The sequence below is a fragment of the Scyliorhinus torazame genome, chromosome 14 (assembly GCF_047496885.1).
Source record: "Scyliorhinus torazame isolate Kashiwa2021f chromosome 14, sScyTor2.1, whole genome shotgun sequence".
Taxonomy (NCBI): domain Eukaryota; kingdom Metazoa; phylum Chordata; class Chondrichthyes; order Carcharhiniformes; family Scyliorhinidae; genus Scyliorhinus; species Scyliorhinus torazame.
Genome location: NC_092720.1, coordinates 200,301,510 through 200,311,661, shown reverse-complemented (window position 1 = coordinate 200,311,661; position 10,152 = coordinate 200,301,510). Strand labels below are relative to the sequence as shown.

At 46.5% G+C, this 10,152-nt stretch overlaps 1 protein-coding gene across 1 annotated transcript; it reads left to right on the top strand.

Annotated features, from left to right (window-relative positions):
* Positions 1-818: 818 nt before the first annotated feature.
* Positions 819-9,333, top strand: LOC140389117 (zinc-binding protein A33-like). Its single transcript, XM_072473275.1, has 6 exons — positions 819-1,220; positions 1,598-1,693; positions 3,675-3,908; positions 4,921-4,943; positions 5,028-5,146; positions 8,407-9,333. The coding sequence occupies exons 1-6, from the start codon at positions 819-821 to the stop codon at positions 9,015-9,017; spliced, it is 1,485 nt and encodes a 494-aa protein (XP_072329376.1). The 3' UTR covers positions 9,018-9,333.
* Positions 9,334-10,152: the final 819 nt, after the last annotated feature.

Here is a 10,152-nt window from a genome sequence, read left to right as displayed (position 1 = left end):
GAGAATGACGCCCCAACATTGAGACTGAATCTGTTGTTCGAGACGCTTCTCCCCACAGGCAGAGAATGTGCAGCATCTGAGAAATGAGCAGCTCCAACACAGCATTGTTCCTCTTCACTCCAGTTACACAAAACTCGGCACCAACTTTCCATCTTCCTGTCCAGAAGCTGATCGGAGAGGTTCAGGCAGGATTGAGGAGGGAAAGATGGGCCCGGATTTGGGAGGGAGAGGACTCTCCAGGAATTTGGGGAACTAGGGGGAGGTTGGAGATGGGGGTGGACATTTTCGAAAAGATGTGTTTTGTAAGAATGAGGGTCAGATGGGGACAGGGTGGAGAGAGGATAAGGAGGGGCTCAGGGATGAGATGGATTTGGAAAGGACTTGGGGAGGGGAGGGTGGGGGGAGATAAAATAGATAAAGATGTGGGGGTGAAGGGGGGATGTTTGGTCAGTGGGTTGGGGGGGGGCAGGAGGTTAGTAACAGAAACAGCTGTAAGGATGGTCTGGATTTTAACTGAGAAAGTCACTGCTGAGTTCCACAGACAGGGGGAGTTGAGGGAGGTGGGGAAAGGGGGGAGAGAGTTTTCAAGGAGTGAGTTTGTAGCGAGGGAGAAGAGAAATAATGTTATAAAGCTGACTTTATAAAAGTGAAAAAGGCTCCAGACACAATAAAGGGGTCAGTTTGATTTAATTCCAAAGTTCCTGACACTGAGTGTGTCACTGATCACGTGAAGTGAAATCCAGGAAGTGCAGCCCTGAACAGGAATTGAAAGTGACAGAGCTGGAACAGGGAAGGAGAGAGAGACTCTGAGCACTGGGATGGCGTCTCCAGATCTCACACAGGAACTAACCTGTCCCATCTGTCTGGAGATATTCACCCAGCCGGTGTCTCTGGAATGTGGACATCATTTCTGCAGCTCCTGCATCTCTCAGAGTTGGCAGAAGGTCCCGGGCGATGTTTCCTGCCCCCAGTGTCGACAGGTCTTCACCCAGAGGAACATCAGGCCCGCTCTGACCCTGATTAACATCGTGGAGAAGTTCAGAGGGCAGAAGGTGAAGGTGACACAACCACAGGAGGAGTTTTACTGTCAGGAACACGAAGAGAAGCTGAAACTCTTCTGTGAAGTTGAACACAAAACGATCTGTGTGGTGTGTGGGATGTCCAGAGCTCATAAGACGCACAGTGTGATCCCAATAAAGGAGGCAGCCCAGATATACAAGGTACTGGATCAATGCTACTGACACATGTAGATGGGGAAGAGGGACAGGGTGTAAGTAATAGAGAGAGAGAGTGTTTGTAGAATGTGGGGAGCGGAAGAGAGGGCAGGAGAGAAAGGGGTAAGGAAGGGGAGAGGAATGTAAAGAGGAGAGGGTTGGAACAAGGAAAGGATTGATTGAGGAGGGGAATTAACCTGGAGGAGGATAATTGCAATAAACAGAATTAACCCACAGCTTCTACTTTGTTTATTGAGTGTCAATCCTGAGAATATCTCCTTCTCTACCTCACTAGTCTCACTCTATTTAAAACAGCAAACTCCTCCAGAATGTGACAATGATTGTTTCCTTTGACAAACCCCTTTGTGTCCTTTCTGTCTCAGAACAAGTTAGAAACATCATTGGAAACTCTGCAGAAGGAAATGGACCTCAGTCTCCACAGTAAAAGAGAACGCGAGGATGGGATTTTACACATGAAGGTAGGAGACTGGCCTTTAGGCTTTGTGTAAACTTCTCTATGTTTGTTATTGAGAGTGAGTGAGCTTCCCACACAGTTAGAGAGAGAGTTTTACTGAATAAAATGCTGCTGCTCCAAAGTACACTGTGGGCTGCTCCCCAAACTGTAATATAACGGACCGTCTGTAAACTGCAGATTATTCTAATAATGTGTAAATGTCTTATTTTCTCACTCAAACCAATCCCATCAATTGATTAAATACATCTTGTCTGTAACTAACTCCCAGGTATCCATTATTCTATATATAAACCATCTGAACCCCTCGATTAGATTCCAGTCTGTAACTCACTCCCAGGTATCCATTATTCTATATATAAACCATCTGAACCCCTCGATTAGATTCCAGTCTGTAACTCACTCCCGGGTATCCATTATTCTATATATAAACCATCTGAACCCCTCGATTAGAATCCAGTGTGTAACTCACTCCCGTGTATCCATTCTTCTATCTATAAACCATCTGGACCCCTCGATTAGATTCCAGCCTGTAACTCACTCCCAGGTATCCATTATTCTATATATAAACCATCTGAACCCCTCGATTAGCTTCCAGTCTGTAACTCACTCCCGTGTATCCATTATTCTATACATAAACCATCAGGACCCCTCGATTAGATTCCAGTCTGTAACTCACTCCCGTGTATCCATTATTCTATATATAAGCCATCTGAACCCCTCGATTAGATTCCAGTCTGTGACTCACTCCCAGGTATCCATTATTCTATATATAAACCATCTGTACCCCTCGATTAGATTCCAGTCTGTAACTCACTCCCAGGTATCCATTATTCAATATATAAACCATCTGAACCCCTCGATTAGATTCCAGTCTGTAATTCACTCCCAGGCATCCATTATTCTATATATAAACCATCTGAACCCCTCGATTAGATTCCATTATGTAACTTACCCCCAGGTATCCATAATTCTAGATATCCACTATCTGAACCCCTCGATTAGATTCCAGTCTGTAGCCCACTCCCAGGTATCCATTATTCTACATATAAATCATCTGAACCCCTCGATTAGATTCCAGTCTGTAACTCACCCCCAGGCATCCATTCTTCTATACATAAACCATCTGAATCCCTCGATTAGATTCCAGTCTGTTACTCACTCCCAGGTATCCATTATTCTATATATAAACCATCTGAACCCCTCGATTAGATTCCAGTCTGTAACTCACCCCCAGGCATCCATTCTTCTATACATAAACCATCAGGACCCCTCGATTAGATTCCAGTCTGTAACTCACTCCCGTGTATCCATTATTCTATATATAAGCCATTTGAACCCCTCGATTAGATTCCAGTCTGTAACTCGCTCCTGTGTATCCATTATTCTATATATAAACCATCTGAACCCCTCGATTAGATTCCAGTCAGTAACTCACTCCCGTGTATCCATTATTCTATATATAAACCATCTGAACCCCTCGATTAGATTCCAGTCTGTAACTCACTCCCAGGTATCCATTATTCTATGGAAAACCATCTGAACCCCTTGATTAGATTCCAGTCTGTAACTCACTCCCAGGTGTCCATTATTCTATATATAAACCATCTGAACCCCTCGATTAGATTCCATTATGTAACTCACCCCCAGGTATCCATAATTCTAGATATCCACTATCTGAACCCCTCGATAAGATTCCAGTCTGTAATTCACCCCCAGGTATCCATTCTTCTATATATAAACCATCTGCATTCCGCGATTAGATTCCACTCGGTGATTCAGTCCTTGATGTCTGTTATTTAATGATAAACTATTGGAATCACTGAATCATGTTTGTAAATCACTCCCACACAGCCAAAGTTCCATCAAACTGTTCAGCAGGCAGTGAGCTGTTATTATTTGTTATCCTTGCTGGATATCAATTTTTATCCCAGGGTCACTGGGATTATAAACGTTTTTTATTCCGTTCTGTATTCAATCTGTTCCAGGCTGAAGTTGACAGACTGAGAAATGAAATCAACAGTGAATTTGAAAAGATGCACAAGTTCCTGTTTGAGAAGAAGGAGCTGCTGAAAGCAGAGTTGGAGAGAAAAAGCAATAAAGTGTTCGAGGAAATGGAGAGCAATTTAACCAAAACCATGGATGAATTGTCTTCTCTTGAAGGAGCAATAAGAGATCTAAAATCTAGGCTGGAGGTACAAGAGGCCCCAGAGTTCCTCAAGGTACAAAATCTCTTTGTCTTGTCCAGTGAAACATTCCAGAGACTGAGGGCGGGCACTCTGACCTTTAACCTCTGGGATTGGGCAAGGCCTCAGTCTGATTGGTTGGGTGATTGTTTCTTTCTGCTGTCAGTAAGGGTCCAATGGGAAATGAGGTGAGAGAATCTCAGTGTGATTCCGATACTCAGTGTAACCACGGCACTGATTGATGATTGGACTCAGAGAGAGCTGGGCTGGGAACTGGAGACGTTTCCACTGCTGCACATGGAGTTCTACTGAGGACGGGGTTAAGATGCGTTGTTAAAGTGGAGTCGGTAGATCTTTATTGAGCTGTGGGTTTTGCTGCTCCTGATCCTGCGAACGCTGGATTCAAATCAAGCCTCAGCCAGCAATAGTGTTGGGATTAATATTGGGGATGGACAAGAGACACAAATTAGAGGATGTCTCGGAGGGTTGTGGAGCTGGAGGAGATTACAGAGATAGGGAGGAGTGAGGCCATGGAGGAATTTGAAAACAAGGATGAGTATTTTCAACATCAATACGTTGTTGAACCGGGAGCCAATGTAGTTCACCAACCACAGGGGTGATGGGGGCTACGGTTAGAGAGATAAGAGTGGGAACTGGTGCGGGCAGAACACCCAGCTGGACAACAGTGGAGAGGCAGTGGAGGAGGATGGTGTGATCGACCGTGTCAAAGGTTGCAGACTGATCGAGGATAATGAGGAGGCGAGAGGGGTGAAGATGTAGATCTAAAGGAGAGACAATCCCAGCTAACATGGGGACCAAGAGGGGAGGTTGGGAGATCAGTAGTTTTGGGGAAGAGGATGGAGGGGACAGGAGGTGGGTCTGATGACCAGGATGAGCTCAGAGAGGGAATGAAAGGAAAAAGGGAAAGTTATTTTCTATCTGATTCCTTGTCTCGATTCTGTCCCTCTTCATAATTTCTACTCGGGATTTACAGCAACAAGAACTCTAATCTGAGTCGATCATATCTATTCTGTTTCTTTCCCCTCAGGATATTCAGGACCTGTTGACGAGGTGAGCAGATTTAAAGAAACAGTTTTGTGATGTGATCACTCCTGTCTCTCTAACACACACTGATTTCCAGACCTGTTTTTACAGGAGTCAGATGGAGTTTCACAAGCCTGGAACTGTCTCCACTCAGTTACCTGCGGATATCGCTGGTGAACCAGTCAAATACATCAAAGTGTGGAGGGAAATGAGAGCAGCGATTTCTCCAGGTATCATTCTCTGTATATTACCGTCCCCCTGCTGTTATCCACGTGATTAATGAGGTTTGACGCACTGATGAAATGATCATCAGAAATAAGAGTCGGACTCGCCCATTGAGCCTGCTCTGCCATTCAACAAGATAATAGTTAATCCTATTGTGGCCTCAACCCGGTGCTTCTGCCCATCCCCGATAACCCTTAACTCACCTGTCCATCAACATCTGTCTGACTCAGCCTTGAACATATTCAATGACCCATGTCCCTAACTCTCTGTGGGAGAGAATTCCAGAGACCGATGACCCTCGGAGAAGAAATTCCTCCTCGTCTCCATCTTAAATGAGAGGTCGCTTATTTTTAAACGGTGACACCTCGTTGTAGATTCCTATTGATTAAACATCCTCTCAGCATCGGTCCTGTCAATCCTGCTCTGAGTCCTGGATGCTTCACGAAGATCACCTTTCATTCTTCTGAACTCCAATGAGTATCGTTCCAACCGGTTCAACCTTTCCCCATAAAACAACCCCTTCATCCCGGAATGAGCCCAGTGAAGCTTCTCGGAATTGTTTCCAATGCAATTATATCCCTTAGGTAAGTGGACCAAAACTGTAGACAATATTCCAGATGTAATTATTTATGTTTCATTCTTTTAATTGTAACGAGTATGGATCCCCTGAGCACACAGGTGAGTCTTTCAAACAGCCCACCTTGCCATTTGGTTGCCCCTGTAGCTGCCTCCACGTTGTTGCTCGGGGTGACTGGCCGGACTCACTATGCACACGGCCTCCTACAGCGGAAATGCCGTGGCTCAGGGCAGATTCCCCCGAGCTGGTTTTGCAAAGTAACCAAACTATCCACCCCGCCCACCCAACTTGGGAATGAAATTCCGTGTCTCTGTGTCCTCCTCACAACATACTTTGCTACCTCTATCTGTCACCATCAAATTTACTTACAATACACATGGTCCCTTCATACAAGGCAGGCCATGGTAAGAGAGGAGGAAACCCTGTCACTGGAAGGCTTCAACATGGACAAGTTATTGGATTATCATAGAATTTACAGCGCAGAAGGAGGCCATTCAGCCCATCTGCACCGGCTCTTGGAAAGAGCACCCTACCCAAGGTCAACACTTCCACCCTATCCCCATAACCCAGTAACCCCACCCAACACTAAGGGCAATTTTGGACACTAAGGGCAATTTTAGCTTGGCCAATCCACCAAACCTGCACATCTTTGGACTGTGGGAGGAAACCGGAGCACCCGGAGGAAACCCACGCGCACGCAGGGAGGATGTGCAGACTCCGCACAGACAGTGACCCAAGCCGGAATCGAACCTGGGACCCTGGAGCTGTGAAGCAATTGTGCTATCCACAATGCTACCGTGCTGCCCATGAACTGTCACAAACGTTGACAAGGCGTTGACAGTGGAAATTGCAGTGCCACTGACCATAATGCTCCATCTTCTCTAGACTCAGGCGAGGTGCCAGAGGACTGGACAATTTCAGGCCTTACTACCTGTTTCATAGATGATTGTAAGGGGAAGTCATGTTTAAATAACTTTCTGGGGTTTTTTAAACTGATAACACAAAGTGTCAATGAGGATAATGGTGCATGTGGATTTTCAGAAGAGATTCGATACAGTGCCACAGAACAGACTTGTGAAAAAAGTCATAGCTTACGGACTAAAAGGGACAACAGCAACATGGAACAAAATTGGCATTTGAATAAGAGGAAGCATAGAGAGTTCATGGATATTTTTTGGGCTGGAGGAATGTTCGGAGATGTGTTACCCAGATGTCTTTATTAGGACTTCTTCCCTCCCTGATTTATAATAATGATCTAGATCTTGGTGTGCAGGGGGAAATTTCAACGTTTGAAGATTATATAAAACTTGGAAGTCTTGTCAACTGTGAGGAGGATAGTGTTGAACTTCAGAGGGATATAGACAAGTTGGTGTAAGAGGCAGATAGGTGGCAGATGAAGTTCAATGCGGAGAAGGGAGAGGTGGTGTATTTTGTTAGAAACAACATGAAGAGGCAATATAAAATAAGTGATACAACTTTAATGAGTGAGCAGGAGCAGAGGAACCTGATGTGTATGTGTATAAGTTATTAAAAGTAGCAGGACAGGTGGAGAGAACAGTTAATAAAGTATAAAGTATTCTGGTCTTTACTAATAGAGGCAAAGTGTACAAGTTATTCATGCCGAACATGTACACGTCACTAGTTAGTCCTGGAGCTGTGAAGCAGTTGTGCTATCCACAATGCTACCAGGCTGCCGCAGGTGTCAGAGATAGGGTGCGGACAGTAAGAATTTTAAGTTCGAGGTGTTGCTGGGTTCAAAGCTGATGAGGATCAGTGAGCACTGGGGGGGCTGAAATTATCAACAGGGGACAACCAGTGTCAGATTCCAGTAGATTGAGTTCAGAGCGATGACCGACTTCCTACAACTCGTCTTAACCGAGGTCTTGTACTGGAGAGAGATCTTTATTCCCAGTGAATTGATGCTGATCTGAGCTGAGTGAATGGAGCTGAGGGAATGGGGAGACATTTCTTCAGATCTCCTGGGCTGGATTCGCCGTTCCTGCATCTTAAATGCTGACACCAACGATCCACGGTCTTTGACGACGGAAACATCGGTTGCGCACACGCACCGATTCCGTTACCGGTGAGGGGCTAGCACCGGCATTGCGTGAAACATCCGCGGAACACGCGGAAAATGGTGGGACAATCGGCGGGTCCGCGCTGGACACGCGCAGGGCTGACAAGCTGCAGCTGTGCGGACGCCTACACCCCCCACACGCACACGCACCGATCGCACAGAAACGATGACACCGGTTGTCCTGGACCATGAGCCCGTCCACCCCGACCCCACAGCCCTTTTCTAGTCCAGCCCCCATCCCTGGCAGAAGCCCCCCCCCGGCCAACGGCCCGGCTCTCGGCGCAGTATGGTGGCGCTGGACACTGTCCGCATGCCCACTCTCTCTCCGCAGCCGCCACGCCAGGCTCGCGAACGCTGAGACCACGCGTGGCCGCATTGTCGGGAACTCGGCCTATCGGAGGCAGAACATCGCAGGTGGGCCCGAGAATTATATTCAAACTGGGTGGCGAATGCGCGGGCGCAGGTCTCAGTGATGCTGGTTTGGAGGGGGCGGAGCACCGTGACCCACGGCAAACCGGCGCGTGCCGTGGTTTCGGCATCGGAGAAACGGAGACTCCTGCCCCCTGTCTCTCAGCTTCCACAGTTCCTGGGCTGAGCAAAGTGGTGATGTCCATCACCGTCTGTACACGTCTCGTCATTCACTCCTGTTTTTCTCACAGTAACAGCTTCCCAATCATGTTCTCTTCCAGTTCCAGCATCTCTCACCCTGGACCCGGAGACGGCACACAACTATCTCATCATTTCCCAGGATCTGACTAGTGTGAGGTTCGGAAATGAGCAGCTAGCTCGACCTGATCATCCGGGAAGATTTACTGAATACTATTATGTTTTGAGCTCCCAGAGTTTCACATCAGGGAGACACTACTGGGAGGTGGGTCTTGGAAACAAGCCTGGCTGGGTTGTGGGTGTCTGCAGAGAGTCTGTCAACAGGAAAGCAAACATCACACGTTCACCTGAGAATGGATTCTGGGTCATCGCCCGGCTTCCTGACTGCAAATCATTGAAAATCCCAGATGTCATCTCCCAGCGGAAAGTGAAACCCCGGAAGTTGGGAATTTACCTGGATTATGAGGGAGGACAGGTGTCATTTTACGATGCTGAGGACATGTCTCACCTGTACACCTTCACTGACACATTCACCGAGAAACTCTACCCCATCTTTAATCCTTGTAATAATAAGTCTGGTGATAACCCTGACCCACTCACACTGCTCAGTGGGTAACACAGTGGGACACGTTTTGGGAGGTCGGAGTTTTAGTGAGAAGCCTGATTCACTGTCTGAACAGCTCATGTTGTCCTGATTCTCTGCTGTGTGCTGTCAGGGGGTGAGTGTGTTTCTGTATTGTTTATTCTGTAAATTTAACTCAGATTCTCCACCCATCCCACTGTCCCTCTCTGAATATAATGGGACCCAGAAACACTGGGCTGGTATAGAATGAAGCAAAATCTCCTGAATTGTGGTAACTGTGCCCAGCTCTCGAACAATTCATTGTGAATCTTTATTTTGTTTCCTCCCTTGAATAAATATTTTATTTGAAGACGGGACAGACACCTGGTGTGATGATTATCGATTCAGTGAATGAGCAGAAAGAATGTTTTCTCTCCTGTCTGGGATGTGGATGTCGCTGGCTGAGCCCTCGTTACCCATCCCTAATTGCCCTTGAGAAGGTGGTGTAGGTACACCCACAGTGCTGTTAGGGAGGGAGTTCCAGGATTCTGACCCAGTGACAGTGAAGGAACGGCCGATATGTTTCCCAGTCGGGATGGTGAGTGACTGGAAGGGAACCTCCAGGTGGTGGTATCAGGAATGAGAATATCAGAATAGGTTCCGGAGTAGGACATGTGACCATTCAGTAAGATCCTGTCTGATCATCAGCACCGACTCCACTTTTCCCTCCTATCCCTTCATTCTCTTTGCACTCAGGAATATATCGATCTGTGTGTGGAATATACTCACTGACATCTCACCGAGAGAGAGAATCCCAAAGATTCACAACTCTCTCTGAGGGAAGGAATTTCTCCTCATCTCAGTCTTAAATGGACAACCCCTTATCCTGATTCTGTGACCCCCTCGTTCTGGACGAGTCTCAGCAACTACCCTGTCACAATCTCTGAGAATTGTACATGTTTCAATAAGAAACCTGTTGTTCTTCTAAACTTCAAACAATATTGATCCATCCAACTCAATCCTTCCTCATATTGGAAAACCCTTTCATCCCAAGAATCAATTCCGTGAACCTTCATTGCTCCCTCTAAGGCAAGTACATGTTTCCTCAGGTACGGAGACTAAAACTGTCCACAGTCATCCAGCTGTGACCACACTCAATCCCTGTTACATTGCAGCAAGATTTATAGTC

What these genes read in the sequence shown, in the direction of transcription:
- LOC140389117 (XM_072473275.1), top strand. Translation starts at nt 819, where the DNA reads ATGGCGTCTCCAGATCTCACACAGGAACTAACCTGTCCCATCTGTCTG. An exon ending in AGGCAGCCCAGATATACAAG is followed by an intron (nt 1,221 to 1,597) that starts GTACTGGATCAA and finishes TTTCTGTCTCAG; the next exon opens with AACAAGTTAGAAACATCATT. An exon ending in AGGCCCCAGAGTTCCTCAAG is followed by an intron (nt 3,909 to 4,920) that starts GTACAAAATCTC and finishes CTTTCCCCTCAG; the next exon opens with GATATTCAGGACCTGTTGAC.